This window comes from Mesoplodon mirus, assembly GCF_964341445.2.
Source record: "Mesoplodon mirus genome assembly, chromosome: 13".
In the NCBI taxonomy this organism is placed as follows: domain Eukaryota; kingdom Metazoa; phylum Chordata; class Mammalia; order Artiodactyla; family Ziphiidae; genus Mesoplodon; species Mesoplodon mirus.
Window position 1 is genome coordinate 48572089 of NC_138989.1, and position 17488 is coordinate 48589576.

The window sequence follows — 17488 nt, forward strand, 5'->3', positions numbered from 1 at the left end:
AATGGGGAAATTTCCTGGGAACTAGAAAGGGGAGAACAGGAAAGTGGCCCTAATGGTGAGGTAGGGCAGGCTGTGTATGTAACTCACTGGAGAGCCTTGAGGAGCAGGACCTTTGCTAGTGACCTAGCTGAAATTTAGCCATTGATCGTAGAAGAGATCACAGAGCTCTTTTGAACATATTTGGAAGCCTTTTTAATTTTTAGTTTTTAGAGTGACCCTGTTAATTCTTAATAATTATGAGAATTCTGGTCTAATATTCATAATAATCATAAATTAGGACTCTAGAATTATTAAGTTGCATGGGGCCATGACTTGTGCAGAAGCTCCTGTACAGAAAATTTAAGTAGGTGTCATCTACCCTTGGAGGAAGTCATTGTGAAGATGTGTGTGCACTTGTTTCTTGTACCCAGAGGTGGTTCTGTAGACCTTGTTGGTGAGCAGTGTGGGCACCGTTGTTTACGGATTTCACTACATGTAAAGTCCCTGGGTAAATAAAAGAGTCTTGCTTTCCAGGGCTGATGGTCTAATGCCTGTGGAAATAATTAACTATGTCCCATATATTCCCCATACTTTGTTTTAAAAAGTTCACTTCCACTCAAAAATAAGTAGGACAGAATGGGAGAGAAAGAGAATAGGACTCAGTTCATAAAGCTGAGATGGGCTGAATGGGAAGAGGAAGGGATTTACTTGAAATGAATTGGAAAAGGCAAAAGAAAGGAAACTGAGCTGAACTGGAAAAAACACTGTAATGAGATACTTGGGTTTCTGTATGCTTTTTTCCCATTTTGGCCATGAAGGGTTTTTATTTATTCTATTAATATAAGAGAAGTTGATCAAAATATGAATCCAGTGAGGTTATTTCTGACCAGCACTTTGTTCTCTGCTCTTGGTGGTATTCAGGCTCATGTTTCCAAGGTCTTAGAAATTTAAGAAACATTTTAACAGCCTGAAAACATGACTTTAACCATAAAATGTCAGCAATTTTTAATAAAGGAAATTATATACATTTATTAACTTGGTGTTTTTAGGTTTCACATTTCTTTTTTTGGTGTGTATGCGTTTGTGACATTTTTGCAGAATGACCCCTATATGTTGCAGAAATTGCCATAGATGTCCAGAAAAAAAATTATGTTCTCACTTCGGACACCTGGTCTGTGTGATGGAACCTAATTTTGGCATAACAGCCTTTTTAAAATTTTAAGGAAACATTGCATGATTCACACACATTTTCATCTTGTATGTTTCTATGCAGTAATCTAGGAATCTTATGTTTATTTTTATTTTTTTAGGCACTAGAAAAACACCCCAACTCACCAATGACAGCAAAGCAGATATTGGAAGTCATTCAGAAAGAAGGGTTAAAAGAAACAAGGTCAGTATTCATATTTACATTTTTTGTTTTCATTGATTAATAATTGCTACTGATTGCAAAGTAATAGGGGTATCTAGATTTTGATGTTGTAGATGATTGTGAATTAAGTAACTACCTGCAGATTCTTTTGTGACTACCAAATATTTGGGTGACCCAAGATTTCTTTGGAACTACCTGTTTGCTTAATAAATTAGACAGATTGATACAGAGTGTACTTCATGAACAAAGAGCAGCACTGTGTGAATTAGCCTCTAATTGGAGTTACTCATCTTTCTCTTTCTTGTAAGAGGAGACTTTCGTTTCTGAAAGTGAGTAGTGAAAGAGAAACTTTTTTACAATCTTAATAGATAGATCCCAAGATATAAGATGAGCTCACTCTGATAAAATTCAAAGTGCCAACGAATATGGTTGAAAATTTAGTCCTCGTATTTAGAATTACTCTACTTGGAGCATCATTAATCAATGATTGAGTCTTTAAAAAATAACAATTTTTTTGAGATAGTCATATACCATAAAATTTGCCCTTTGAAAATGTACAATTCGTTGGTTTTCAGTATATTCACAAAGCTGTGCAGTCATTACTGCTATCTAATTTTAGAACATTTTCATCACCCTGAGATGGAACCCCATACCCCTTAGCAGTCACTCCCAATTCCCTATTCCCTCCAGCCCCTGGCAACCAGTAATGTACTTTTTATGTCTGTGGTTTTGCCTATTCTGGACATTTCATATAATTGGAGTTATACGCTATGTAGCCTTTTGTGACTGGCTTCTTTCATTTAGCATCATGTTTTCAAGGTCCATCCATGTGGTAGCATGAATCAGTACTTCATTTCTTTTTGTTGCCAAATAATATTTTATTGTATGGATATACTATATTTTATCTATGAGGATTATTTTTATTTAGTGATGAATTTTACAGTTTTGGCTTTATCCAGCAGTTTAGGGTCATATAAATGATATTACTCAAGGAGGAAAAAAAGTTTGTTACAGGGTAAAATAACCATAGGGCTGTCACATGTGTATCTACTCATCCTTGTTACATAGAGTGAATTTTTTTAATTGTATGAAGTTGTCTACCTGTAAGCCATTGAGAAGGCAGTGGTCTCAGCTTGGTGAAAATTAAATCTGCTGAGTTACCTTTTGAATCTGATCTTGAGATAGAACCTGCTGAGAGAAATCAATGTCCTCCCGAGGCCAACTTTTCCTAAAAAATTGGTATTACCTGTAACTCCCATTACTGTAACATGTGAATCACATCAGCTTCTAGCTGTTTAAAATGCATCTCTTGCAAGTTTAATCCATGAACATCACAATTTAGTGGGGTAGAGGATACCTAGGCTCAATTTTTCATCTCTGTTTTGGAGGCTTTTTCTGCCTGTTCTGAAGAAAGAGCCTGAGCTAATGTAACTACCCTGTTTGCAATAATTGTTCCTCCACAACATGGAGGTAACACTGCGGAGGGAAGTTGCTGACAGAGCCTAAGCGCTATTCAAGGGGATCCTTGCTTCTAAGCCAGACGTCAGTGTGAGGAGTTAGGGAACAAAATGGGGACACCTGGAAATTAATTTTCCCCTTACTGCCTGTCAGAAACCCTGAAAATATTTATGCCATTTAGAAAGCACTGGACATGTTTGTGCTACAGCCAAAAGAAAAAAATGGGGTAAAAATCTAGAGATCTCAGCTCCTGTCAGATGTGGGCTCTGAGCCAGAGGAACCCAAGAATGCAGGCATAAAAAGCTTCTCCTATAAGCAGACATTTGAAATTTGTTCATCATGATATTCTTCTCCAGAGGAGTGACTAGGCCACTATCAGCTATTATGTACCTTGAGATATAAAACCCCTGTACCATGGCCATGAACAGCATCTTAATTACACTTATCATTGTAACAACATTTTTCGTATTTTTTTCAAGATGCTGGTCTTCCCAGAATGGTATATTAAAGGACTCTAAGTATATGTTAACAAACAAAACACAAAGCAGCTTCTTTAAAGAGTAAGAACATTGAAAAGGAAAACATACCCTATTCCTCTAAATACAACCCTCCCTCTTCATCCCCTCCCCCATTATTGTGTCCTTCTGTGAATAAAAAAAAAAAAATTTGTTGTTACAAGTACTGATGAACCCGTATAGGACTATTGAAAGTACCTGCAAGGAATTCACAAGTTGAATAGGAAAGGGACCAGGCAAAGAAAGAGACCATAGTTCTATTTTAAGTTCTACTCTGTAAAATCAGCTCTGTGCAAAGGGCTCCAGAATATGCATTTTATGTTCTCATTTCTTTCTGTTTCTTTGAATTCTCCCTCCTGTCAGTTGTGACAGTTACTTATGGCTGGTATATCTGTGACTACTCTCCCCTTGTTGTCTAGTTTGCTTATTAGACTCATCTCTAAAATGAAAATAGTGGGAGGGTGGGATAAATTGGGAGATTGGGATTGACGTATATACACTAGTATGTATAAAATAGATAACTAATAAGAACCTGCTGTATAGCACAGGGAATTCCACTTCGCTGTACAGTAGAAACTAACACAACATTGTAACATAACTGTACCCCAATAAAAAAATAAGTAAAAAAATAAAAGTAGTATGTAGATTCTGAATGAGTTTCAGCTTTCCTACCTGTTGTGTATATTGCTTTAGGGAGCAGATTCTGACATTTATTTTGCCTACTTAATGTACTCTTTTGCTACCTTCCAAATTCTTAAATGTTTTCCAAGTATTTATGGTAGCTGAGTAAATTAAGTGTAACTGTATCTATTTTTCTTAAGTAAAGTTACATTTAGAAAGTCCATCATCATAAGGTCAAACATAGCTGTTTCATTTCTAGATGTTTATTAATGATGTGTTTTTCAAGATGTGCAGGCTTTCAGATATGCCTGATTAACTGTAGGGGAGTGACGTGTGAAAGTTACTGATGTGCCCATAACCTTCCAGTGGCCTCTATGAACGAGAGGTCACGTTAGTGGCCCTCCCCCAAACAGTCCGCCACTGCGCCTGGCATTTCTGGAAAAGAGAAGATTGGCCCCTTATCCATCATCATTCCAATGCCATTTGTTTTAAAATAACACCATTTGTTTCAGATACTGGGTTGGGGGGGGGTTGGTGGCCCTTCATTCTGTTGTCAGGCAGATCTCCTTTAACACTGACCTCACTGGACTGTACATTTGTCCTTGTTTGTCTTCCCGCTGGTCTGTGAGCTCCTTAAGGGCAGGGTACCCAACACTCCTGGCACTCAGAAGATGCTCAGTAAATATTTGTTGAGTAAATAATCTTCCTCAAGATGTTAACTTGCTGGTCCTTAGTGATGATTTTGTCTTGCATTTAGAGTTAGAAGCTTCTTTTTAACATTACAAGTTGTATTTTTCATCCTATTTTTAATTGTTTGTTTTAATCAAAAGGAATCTACCAGCTTTGTGGGAATTCCATTAAATAGATGCATGCCGATAGCCTCTGGCAGATTAGCTGTGAACTTGAGGAAGGTTATTGTGCTGTTGCCTGTTTTCATACACTGTAGGTGCCTCTGGCTTAAACTTGTAACTTACAATAAAAAATAAACCAATAATTTTGGCAAAGCTGATATGAGTATTTGAATGTGTTCAGTATATGTGATATTGTTAATTTGTTTGACTGAGATGAAATTCTTGACATTTTATGGTACCTTTTCCTCTTTTCCAGTGACACTTTAAATTGCATAATTTTCATGTAGACAGGATAAAACGAGGACAGCTTTTTATATCATGTTCTGTGTATCTTCTTCAAGTTATTGATGAAATGTATAGTATATGATTAAACTCTATTTGGAAAAGCCAGACTGAAATAAGTACTCTCTGTGTGGTTTACAAAAAGGTATATAGATAAAATAAATTGTCAGAAGGACATATCGTTTTTGTTGGGAAAAAATTAATAATATGAGCATGGCATGATTTCCTAGAAATTGTTTTAATAAAAATATATTTGGTAAGTTTTAATTCCCTTCTGTATAATAAGATAGAAGATATTTGTCAATATAATTTTATTCTGGTCCATCTATATTGTACTTGCTTTACTGATTCTTAGTATTTCCAGGCTTCTGTTACTTTGTGTTTATGAGTTGTCAATGACTGATAAGACACTGCTATTTGGAATGCTTTTCAGATGATCAGAATCTTATAATCAATCAAAGAACCGTGTTGCTTGCATAGAGAGGATAGAAATGTGCATATTCCAGACTGCGGCTTTTATGGATGGATATTTGATATGCCTGTTTGGACTGCTTGGCTAAACATTCCCACTTCCTCAGGGAGAGAGGGTGCTACTGTAGACTATAGCCTTGTCTGCAGTAATTAAACATATGTCCATAGCAAAGGAGAAGGACTCTGGGGGTTGTCCTAATTCTGCCTTTCTGTTTTTGGTTTGCTTATTCAGAAGTTATAGTTCCTTTACAAAGAGGACTGAGGGAGTTTTGATGCCTGAGGATATGTTTTTCTCTGCTCATGTAATTTTTAAAGTGATGCTTTCAAAGAAATATGCGCTCTGTTTTAGTGACACACCCGGGGCAGCAAGGTCAAGGAGTGAGGTCTGTAACACTTACCTAGCAAGAGCAGAGCAGCCATTTATCAGTGGGGATAATTTCTTATGTGCCAGGCATTATTATCACAGGATACCTGTTATTAATGTAGCAAGAACTGTGATATAGTTGTCATATTACTTGATAATAGGTAAATTGCTTTCTAATGGAGGTGAGGCAGTCACGAAATAAAGGCCAAAAAATCACAGAGCAATTAAAAAACCCTCTGTTGGGTTGGGGGCAGGGCAATATTTATAAGGTACACTTTTACAATACTATAGATGCCTTACTTTAAAAATAATATATGTTAGATCTCATTGACCATTTATAGAGCAGCAACCTATAATTACATATCACAGTAGGGACATTTGAAAAGACTTATAAACAATCTCTCTCGTGCTTGGTATTATTCATTGACATATTTTTGATTTTGCAATGTGGAGCATGCACTTGACAACCCAAGATTTTGTAATTATGCCGGTATCAATGAGAACTTTTTATTCCCCCTGTAATTCGTAGAATAAATTTGTTTTAAGCTACTTGTCTTAAGGTCTTTCATGATTTCTGTTTTGCAGTCTCTGTCATGATATGCTGAAATTAGGATCTCCACTTTGTACTGTGGTTTATTAAAGATTTTTCTAGGGGGATAAAATGTCAGAAAATTCCATTACCATGTATAGTGACAAACAATAAAATTTCTTGGCATTTCTCTCGGTGAGATTTACGTTTCTAATTAGCACTTTAGGAGATGATTCTTTCTGGCTGCTGAAATGTTTTGTCTAAAGATAAGAAAGAAACACAAATAATTTCAACTGCAAAATCAATTCTTATCTCCAGACTCCATGTTGGCATCGCTTCTTTCATACTGAAACGGTGGTCTCGTTTGTTTGTGTTGGGGCATTTTAGAATTACAGTGTTAACTCATGGTGTCATCCTTGCCATTTGCCAACGTCTAATTTTCTGATTGTGTAAATGGTGTGAGGGATTCATCCTTAGAGAAGGATGAATGAAACGGTGTTGTTAACCAGAATCATAGGGGAATCTGCATGTATTTATGTGTGTATATTAGGTGTGTATACATGAGTGTGTGTAAGCAAGTCTGCATGTACTTATGTGTGTATATTAGGTGTGTATACATGAGTGTGTGTAAGCAAGCCTTTAGAATAATTTATCTCTTAGTTGACATAAACTTTTACTTGTCATTACTCAGATTAGAAATCTCAATCAGGGTCATTCCTAACTCACTTCTCCCATCCCCCCCCACCCCCATGACCAGTTGGCTCTTGTGTAGTGTTAGTTCTGTGTCCTAACTACATCTTTCTCTGTATCCCTACTCTTTGCCATTTATTCTTCGCACTTAAAAATTTTCAACTAGATTAATGCAGTATCTTCTTATCTGGTCTCTTTAAACCTGGTCTCCCGTTTTTTAAATCTATTTTTTTCTCAAACAAACACTACCCCATTTATAGTAGCATTTTTTAACTGATAGTCCAAAATATCCCAGAGAATATATTGTGCCTAGTAAGCTATGAATCAAAAGCTATTGTCAGTTGTATGTTTGGATATAATTAGAGGAAATCAAGCATGATACTTTTTTCCTAATCACATGGTATCTGAATAAATGCATGATATTCTGATTATGTAGGGTTTATGATGTGAATGGTGAATGCATACATTATACCTTACATTTAGATGAGATTTGGAATTTCTAATCTGGTCATTTTTATATACATTTGGTTCTTCCCAAAATATGTCACTTAAAACGTTGTTTGTTAGTATTATATGCTTTGTTTGTGCATAATTAATTAGTTTTAAATTAAATGGTATAAAACTGATAAAATAAGTATTCATAACTTATACATGGGTATCACTAATTGTTTAAAAAGCAACTGATGTATCATAATTAAACTTTTTTTAAACTTAAAGTTACTTTTTTTTATAGTGACATAGTGATTGAGGTAATTCTTCAGGGGATGATAAGGTGATATATTACTGTGAAAGCATTCTCTGAGTTAGAAAATAATTGTGTGAAATATTACCCTACAAGGTCAGATTTCAGCCCCTCAGCACAACCCTAATCAACCTGGACTTGGGCAACTTGAAAGCCTTTGTAGTCAAGCATCTGATGTTGGGGCCACAGTTGACTACAGCTGACCCTTGAACAACTTGGGATTTTGAAATTTGTGGGTCCACTTATACACGAATATTTTTCAATAGTAAATCCTACAGTACTACACAGTCTGTGGTTGGATGAATCCGCAGACATGGAGGAACCACAAATATGAAAGGCTGACAATAAATTATATGCAAATTAACTCCCATGTTGCTCAGGGGTCAACTATACTTGCCTTTTGCTGTGAACTCTCCCCCATAATCTTTTCATAATATGGAAAGTAGAAGTAGAGCCCACGAGTCATTCATGGAACTGTGTTTTGTGTATGTGTGTGTGTGTGTTGCGCGCTCAGCTGGCAGTTTTCACTTTGTTCCATAAAAGGACTGCCGAATGGGGAGGGAGCACTTTTCAGGTAGAATGCCTCAAACTAATGTATGAAATTTGCAACAGGACTCCTCTTGGTTCCCAGGTTGAAGTTATAATAACAGCGATTGGTTAGTCTGCTCAGGCTGCCATAACAAATCATCATACACTGGGCGGCTTAAACACCAGAAGTGTATGTTCTCACATTTCTCTCTAGTTCTGGAGGCTAGAAATCCTAGATCAGTGTCCGGCAGGATAGGTTTCTGCTGTGGCCTCTCTTCCTGGCTTGCAGACAGCCACCTTCTCACTGTGTCCTCGCATGGGCTTTCCTGGGTGTTTATGTGCAGAGAGAGAGAGAAAGCTCTTCAGTGTCTCTTTTTGTGAGGATACTGCACCTATCAGATCAAGCCTCCATCCTAGGGACTTCTTTCAACCTTAATACCTTCCTTAGAGATCCCATCTCCTAATATAGCCACACTAGGGCTTCAACATAAGACTTGGGGTGGGGGAGACACAAAAATTCAGTCTACAACAGTGATTCAGAATTTGGAACTTTATTTTTTTTAAAAAGAATTCGGAACTTTACATTTCCAGAGTTCGTGGCATACCATAGAATTTTTCTAGAATTTTGAGTATCTGATTCAACTTAGAAGGTATTCATAACAATATGCTTAACACTGTACTGTGCTTCTGTTTTTACGTACTCCTCATATGTGTTTTCATATGTTATTCCTAACATATAAACCAATAGAATACTTGGCTTATGTTTCGTGTCCAAATATAATGTGTAGAGTCATATAACATAAATTGATTTGGATTTTATTTGAAGGCTTTGGTAAAAATAGCTGTGGTGACTGCGTATAACCCTCAAGGCATCAATATTCACTAAGGTATGCAATAATAGCTGTGAAATGGCCATTTCTTAATACAACTTTTTATTCTGTCAAGCTTCCTTTCTCCATGCTTCCAAATAATTGAACAAAAAAGGTAATTTAGGTGATTTCAGCTTTATTGAGATCTAGGTATAATTTACTCCAGAAATACTGAGCACTCTATAAATATTTCAGTGCAGGAATAGGAGCAGAAATGGATATAATATTACATTGTATGTGAGTCTTTCTCAGTATCCTATGCAGGTTAAGATCTTTGGGGAGAAATAGGCATTTAACTGGGGTGGTATTATTTAATTTTTTTTTCTAGGTGGTGTTTTTCTCCTTATCTCCTCATTTCATTGCTTGTGCTCTTAATTGCCACATGCCTAAATGATTTTAAGTTTCACTTCATTGTTTTGAACTTGACAACATAATTCAAATGCAAAACTGTTGATATGCTGACATGGGGACTTCTTTTTATAGTTGATTTGTTCTCAGAGGAATAAAAATGATGACATTTTGTTAAGCCAGGTTTTCTAAAAGCTACAAGTGCATAATTCCTAAGAATAAGTCCTAGCTCTTTCAGGACAATTAAGGACTATTTATCCTACACCTCCCGAGATGCCTTATGCAGAATCAAATAGATAATTCTGCCTGAAATTCAGATGATTTTTATGAACAGTTTTTTAAAAAGTTAAGTCCTGTTTTAGGTGCTGCATAAGGCTTGTGTTTGGGCTCTGCTCTCTCTTCAGTTTGTTGGTAACCATCTTCTGGCCAGGTTCAGGGTACTCAGGTGTGTGGGTAGAGCTTTTCCCAGGTGCTTACTAGTCAAATGAGAGAACATCAGAGAAAGGAAAACAATTGTGGACATGTAGAAGTTAATCAATTAAATACCGACTAAGTGCCTCCTTTTTGCTCACTGTGTAAAGTCCTGGGGGTTTTGTGGAAGCTTTAAGGCATGTCTTCATTCCATTAACATTTATTAAGTACATGCTATGTTCTTGAGACTGGAAGCTGCTGGATTAATAGATGAGTGAAGTTCCTTCTTTTGAAGGTTTAACAGCGTAGTTCCAGACCCTTCTCTGAGTCATTCATTTACGTCATATAACCTCTCCTCTGTGGAGTATGTCTTCAGCCTAGTAAATGGCTTTTTATTTTTATTAAAAAAATTAAACTTAGGACTTTCTAAATTCTCTCTTGAATTCTTAATAGAATATATGATATTCTAACATAACAGGAAGTGTTGTCTTTGCATCACAAATACAAGCTCATTAAGATTAGGGACACAGATCTTTGTATTCAGTCATTTATCTTGCCTGGTGCTGAGATACCATGCTTTATGCAGTATGTCAAGCAGATTAATGAGTGGGGGCTTGATGATTAAAAGAATACCTATTTTTTTTATCATTTACTTACACTGGACCCAATACTAAGGACTTTACATGAATTATCTTTTTTAAAAAGTGATATCATATTTACCATTTTACAGATAGGGAAACTGAGGCAGATGAGATTAAGTAACTTGGGATAGTTCATTCAGCTAGCAAGTGACATATCTGGGATTTGATGTCTGATTCAGAATCAATTGCATTTAACCTTTTGAAATATTTGTAGACTGAACCTAATAATATTTTGATTTTAAAAGTATTGGTTATATGATTCTATCGAGTAAATACTCCCCCACCCCCTTAGCAGCTTTTCTGGCTAACTGTTGATTGTCTATATATATATTACTCACTGGTATTAAAGTCTAGCCTGTAGATAGGTGTGTTGAGACTGTCGATTTATAGCCTATTTGTAAATAGGGTTGAAATTTTTTTAAAAATTCCATTTCCATAACCCAGATTTGGAAGATACAAAGCCTTTCCCGAACTTTCACTGTTACACTTGTCCAACATGAGGAGGATGATCTTTAGTGAAGACTTGGGCTTATGGATAGCAGCAAGATATATTTGAATTGTAACTTCTTACTGTTTTATTTAGAAGGTGATGCTGTAAGGGTGGGAAACATACTTTAGGTAATGGTAGAACCAAGGACTTTGTAGGATTCTCACTGTTTTGTTGTTGATATTGGACTTATAGATTGTTTCTGGGGAATGCGCTAACTGTGACCAGTCAAAGCATTAATTGGTAACAAAAGGCAGTTTTCGGGAGTGGCAGTTAACTACCTTTATGAAATAACTGAATGAAAATAGATGAGACTGATTAAATGATGCTTAGGTGGGGGGTAGAGGAGGCTAAGTTATTAACATTGTCCTGTTTTTAAGATATGCATCTAGGGAAAGGAAAAAAGGTACAAATGAACAGATAAGTAGCGTCCGAACCAACATTACTGCATTCTTTAGGACATTTTCTTAAGCGGAGAATAATCAGATAAACTTTACTGTTATTGGTAATCTGTATCCTGACCAATTATCCATCCTTCCTCATCTCATCCATCCATTGTATTTCCACTGGGAGATAGAAGAACACCACTCTTTCCTTTTTATTTTTATTTCTTATTTTTACAAAAGACAGATGTAAAATGTCTGGGTAGATCACTTTCTCCATCAGACCACTGCAGATAGCCTGAATCCATGACTTCATTCCTCTCTAACCAGTCTGAGTGAAATACAACATTTGTACAATGATTAGTTTTCAATTTGTTGCTTAATTTGCGTTTGTTGAAGGTGTCCTACTGGTTGCTAGATGTAGAAAAATGGCATTCACGAATATTTTTTGGAATAAGTTGTTGCTAGTGGGATAGTCTAAAGAATGGCTAGTAAATATGTGACTCATCTTTAACTTAGAAGAGGGTGATCATTTCAGAATTTGAGAAGTGCAAAAGAATGTGCAAAAGCTCAGTAGTAAGTGAAGGACAGACCATAAAAAGAGAAGAAAAGTAGATAAATCTTCTATTCTAAGGTACTATTTGAAGGGACATGTCTTTCAATTGATTTTCCTGAAGTGCTGGGTTTTCATTGATCCAGTCACCCTTTATTATCTGGTTTTATTTGCCTCCCATAGTACTTATTTTGGCAGGAGTTAGGGGGTGCAAGAGAGATTGTACTGTAATTTGTACTTCTGATGGTTATCCAGTGTTCTTGATTCTGGCCTCGTTGGCTTTTGGTTGCCATCAAGACCTTGCCCAAAGGAGGACTATGAGAAGAACAAGGGGAGGGGTCGTGGCTGCCTTTCATTCCTGCCTCTGTGGGCTGATGTAGAGAGCCAGTGAGCTCAGTAAGACACAGTGCCATGGATCACTTTATTGAATATGCTTAATCCAGTTATTCTTTAGAATGTCTGTAATATGCGTAATTTGTGAAGCAAGGGCGAATAGATTTGCCTGCAGACAATTTGATGCACACAGTCCATCCAGCCCCCATTTTCTCTTTTCAGATTTTCCCTCTGGACTCTTGCAGCCTGCTCTGTTTCTTCATTCACACCATGATAATATATTTAATTTATGTTTACTTATTAAATGTTCCTCTGTTCTCTGTAAAAAAATGAATAGCAATATTTAAATGTAATCACAATAAAATTGAGTGGCCTGAGAAGTCCAATGGGTAAATGAAAACATTGTCAACTAGTGTGAACTTACAGTAAAAATCTAGTATTCATTTACTGATTCTTTTTTCTGGCATTAATAACTCATTTGACTTTTCTTTATAAGTGGATCTTCAGTATATCAATATAGTATGAAATATATGTAATGAATATTTTATAGATTAAATAAAGTGAAACCCAATACAATTTGGAGCTGTCAAAGATTTTTTGTAATGAATTCCTGATCTGCTGTTTTATTCTTCACCTTTAATATGATAATATTGATCTCTGACCTTTCCACTGTTTAGGGTTTTCATATAGATTAAAATTTAAAAATAGATTTGAAAACCTATTACAACAACTGCATATTGCTGATTATAATACATCCTTTGCAATGAAATATTTTCAGATTTTTTTCTCAAGTTTTGAGAATTGAGGTCCAAGAATATCCTTTGAATTTGTATTTATTTTATAGCATAGGTGTTTATATAAGCTAGTGTATAGGTTTGCATGGGTGTCATGGAGTCCCAGAATAGGTGGTTAAATTAAATAAAAGTTCATTTCTCACATTACAGTCTGAAGGTGGGGAGTCCCAGGAATGATAAGATAGCTTTGTTATATCAGGATATCCAAGGAGCCAGGGTCCTTTTGTCGTGTTGCTCTGTTGTCCCTAGTATTTTGTCCTCATCCCATGGTCTAACGTGACTTGCCACCAAATCCATGTTCCAAGCAGCAGGTGGAAGAAGAGGCAGACACAGTCCCTCTTTAGATATGTTCTGTTCTAAGCGTTGAGTGCATCTGTTTTTCTCATGTCCCATTGACCAGATACATAGTTGCACTTAGCTGAGCTGGAAGATGGAGAGAGTATAGTCTGTTGCAGGAGGCTGGTTCCCAGCTAAAAAGTGGGAGGTAGGGAAAGGTAGTTACTGGGGAATAACTACCAGCCTCTGCTGTATCTATTTTTAAGTTAATTCTCATGATTAGGCTTGATTTAGGTTAAATATGTATTATAATTTTGTGACATTTGAGAAAATACCTATATATTTAACTTTATGCAAATATTAACATATATTTCCAAGTCTCTCTGACTCTACTCAGCCTGTTAACGGCCTTCACTATTTCTTGTCCTCTACCCACCCACTCCAAAGCCAATTCAAATGTCATATACCACCTCCTCAGTGAAGGGTTCTTTAACTCTAGCTTTAGTTCATCATTTTATCCTTGCTATTCCTTTATAACATAATATGTGTGTTCCTTTGTTGTATCTAATAAACTGTTTCAAATTTTCTCTTGTTATAATAAGACTGCACTTTCCTTAATGGTAGAGTTTATGTCTCATTGATCTTCTCTTCCCCATGGTGCCCTTTATGTAATAGGCTCATGATATTTTCTGAATGGAAATTTGAATTCCAGCTCTGTTTCTACTTCCAACATAGTATGTTATCCTGGATAAGTCACTCAGTCTTTTCTTTTCTTTCTTTCTTTTTTTTTTTTTTTTTTGTCTTTTCTCTCCAGTGAAATAGGGAAAATTATAGCTCTTTATCTGCATGGTAGGGCTGAAATGAGGATAAAATAATTTTTAAAATGTACCATCAACTGTATATTTGATTTGTGAGATTTCACACTTGTTGCATTAGTAGGACTTTGGAAAAATTAATCAAGATTGAATGGCTTATCAAGTCAAATTTGTATTCTAAGATATTTCACAGTAGTATTTTGGCACACTGATGCCAAAAGAGTCACGTTTCAATAAGAAGTATATGATATAATTTAATACATAATTTTTAATCTAAAATTTTATGAGAAGTTAGGAAAGGGATTCTAATTAGTTTGTGTTCTTAACTCAGATTCAGTGGTTAGATTTAAAACCATTGTTACTTGATGAAGCAGAGACTGAATTGTTTTTAATATGATATCTGCCAATGACTAATTTTGGGATTCTAAGATCAGGGATTTTCCCGATTTACAATGTACCAGTGGGTAAATTGTTTTTCATTACATGAAATGCTTTGAGGACAATCTTATTTGTAACTTGGAAGGTGCATTTCTCTAGCTAGCTCTCATACTTGGGCTACTTTAGCCTTTTGAATGTACAGTATAGGTGTAGTATTTCTTCTGCTTTTCCACTCTCCAAACTTATATGTGTTAAAATGTCATATCCTGACAGTGCCTCCTATTAATTATCTAATTTGTATGTTTGAGGGAAAACGATGTGTCTCAGAGTCCTGTGTATTTGTACTCTCATCCAAATTTTGTTTCAAATTTGATTGAGAAGCTTCACATATACAAAATGAAATTTTGGAGAAGAGACTTTGGTAAACAAAACCACTTTGCTGTCTCTGAGGAGGTCTGCATTTAAATATGTAGGAAATGATTAATTTCTGGGAAAATCTACATCATTATTTGTGTGCTTCTTTCATTAAGGTTCTCACAGTTTTGACTTTAGTATTTATTGAATGTTCATATTATACTGGGATTTTTCCATTATACTGAAATAGTTTTGCTATCTGTAAACTAAATACTATAGGATAGAATATATTTTACTTTTGAGTAGTGATCCGATTTCCCAGATTTTGTAAATTACATATATGCTAATGCCTTAGCTTCTGTTGGTTATTACTATCACTGCCACCATAATAGCTATTCATTATTTAAGATGCAGATTTTCTCCCCTGGATACTTTCCCCTCAATTCCCAGGCAGAAATATGGTCCCTTCTTTTATAAGGGTGGTTTTTAATGTACCTTTATCACAGTTCTTTTAGTTTATATGTTTTTCTCCCAACTAAAATATGGATTCCAAGACAGCTAGTGACATATCTTACTCATGTTTGTATATCCTGTATAGTTCCTAGATCATGGCAGACATCTCAGCAGGTATTTATTTGACTGAACATACATTACTCATAGACATTGTTAGCTGATATCTGTAAAAGGGATGGTTTGAGAAGACTCTTATACTCATGGCACTTGGCCAGACCCACAGGTTATGCAACAGAGAGTCTATATGTCAAACATGAGGACTTAAAATGTTAGGAGGAAAAGCATTGTATGTTACTAAGCACCAACAGGACTGTAAGTTTGAGCTAAGCAATCAAGTGATCTATTCCTTTCAGTGTAGTGTTTTCTGAGTCCTTAGCCTAGGTGACCCATTCAGCATTTTCCTTATGAGAGACGTGTCATTTTTTATGAGATGCAGTGAAGTTAGTGGAGAGTGTCCAGAAAAGCATAATGAGTATTATGTTTGGTATAAATCTCAGGTCCAAATCTATCTACACAGTTTCTGGATATTTGACATCAATGGAATAATTGACTTGAGAAGCAAAGTATATAATGAGTGGGTAGAGGAAATAGTACCCCCGAAGGACATCACCAAACTTTTTCATTTTAGTAACTGGCAAGGATGGGATGAGTTTGGCCAGTAGAGTAAATGAAATGGAGATTAGAAGACAATTCTATTAATTTTAAATGGAATTAATTTTAAATGGAATTATATGTGATGAACACTCATATAGATAGCCATTTGCTTGATGAAGATAATATTTTAGGGTAAGCACATAGAAAATATTGCTGCAGTGATTTAACCCAATTAATTTTATTTTAGACACACTCTGGAAATTGAGAAACTTAGTAACATTTTGCGCTGGGATTGAAAGTTTTAGCTTTCAGTATTACATTAGTTCGGAGAAAGGGGCAAGCAAAAAGGGAATATATAGTCTTAAATCTTCTAACAGAAGTCTCAAGAAGATAAAAATAGTGAATTCCCTGGTTAAACTTTGAAAACTCTATATAATGTCACTTTGTTTCTAAGAAGCCTATTCATTAAGAAGTGAGAAGGAAAACTGGTATTTTTAAAGTTGGTTTGTTCTTGTTCTTTAACATATAATAGCTGTTGGGGCCCATTGATCATTTTTTTTTTATTATTCCTATCATTCGAAGTTGTTATTCATTTAAAGGTTGCTGCCTGTGTCTGCACAGTGAGCAAGGGCAGTCAGCACAGAGCTCCTGCATCAGTAGAGTCTAGTAATGCAGTCAAGGCAATGGTAGTTAGGATTAGGAAAGTGGTGACCCCCAGTGGGATTCAGGAGGTAGAAGGCACTTTGGTAATACCAAACAAAGCTTCAGTGGTTAATCTGGCATTGCTTTCCCATCTCCTGAAAAAGCCAAGGTTTTTCTGCTTTGTTTTGTTTTTTGTTTTGTAAATATCGGAAGAGTTTGATCCTATATACCAAGTTTCAAAGACTAGCCTTGGAAACCAATATCGTGTTTTCTCTTTTCCCTTCAGGCCAAAGTATGTTCCATTTGGGACCACCTCAACTACCTTACCAGGCAGCCCCAGGTCTTCATATACTTTCAGTTTCCCTTCTACTATGGAAAGGATCTTTCCTTGAATGTTCATATTTTCACCTTGAGAAGGCTATATATATTTAGGAGGGGTTAAGCAGCTGTAAATAAATGTGACATAGTAGAAGAGTGGGTTGTGGGAGTTTTACTATATATACACATATATAATATTTTCCAGTCTGGTTTCAGACCCCGGCATGGCTTGGAGACAGCGTTGGTGTGTATGAAGGATCTTCCTCGAATGAAGGATTTGGGACAACTTTCCATGATGATTATATTAGAGCCTCAGCTGCTTTCGTGTTGGTCATGAGGTGATGCTGAACCGAATGCTTGAACTAGCAGGAGTGGCT

At 35.9% G+C, this 17488-nt stretch overlaps 1 protein-coding gene across 2 annotated transcripts in view; it reads left to right on the forward strand.

Annotated features, from left to right (window-relative positions):
- Positions 1-17488, forward strand: part of ASXL3 (ASXL transcriptional regulator 3) — a gene marked incomplete at both ends in the record, with an annotated part of 168100 nt that overhangs the window by 30067 nt on the left and 120545 nt on the right. Inside the window, one exon of one of the 2 annotated variants that reach the window (XM_082640776.1) lies at positions 1290-1376. In XM_082640776.1, coding sequence (XP_082496902.1) covers positions 1290-1376 — 87 coding nt within the window. The remainder of the gene's footprint in view (positions 1-1289; positions 1377-17488) is intronic. The other variant, XM_082640777.1, reaches the window with a different exon arrangement.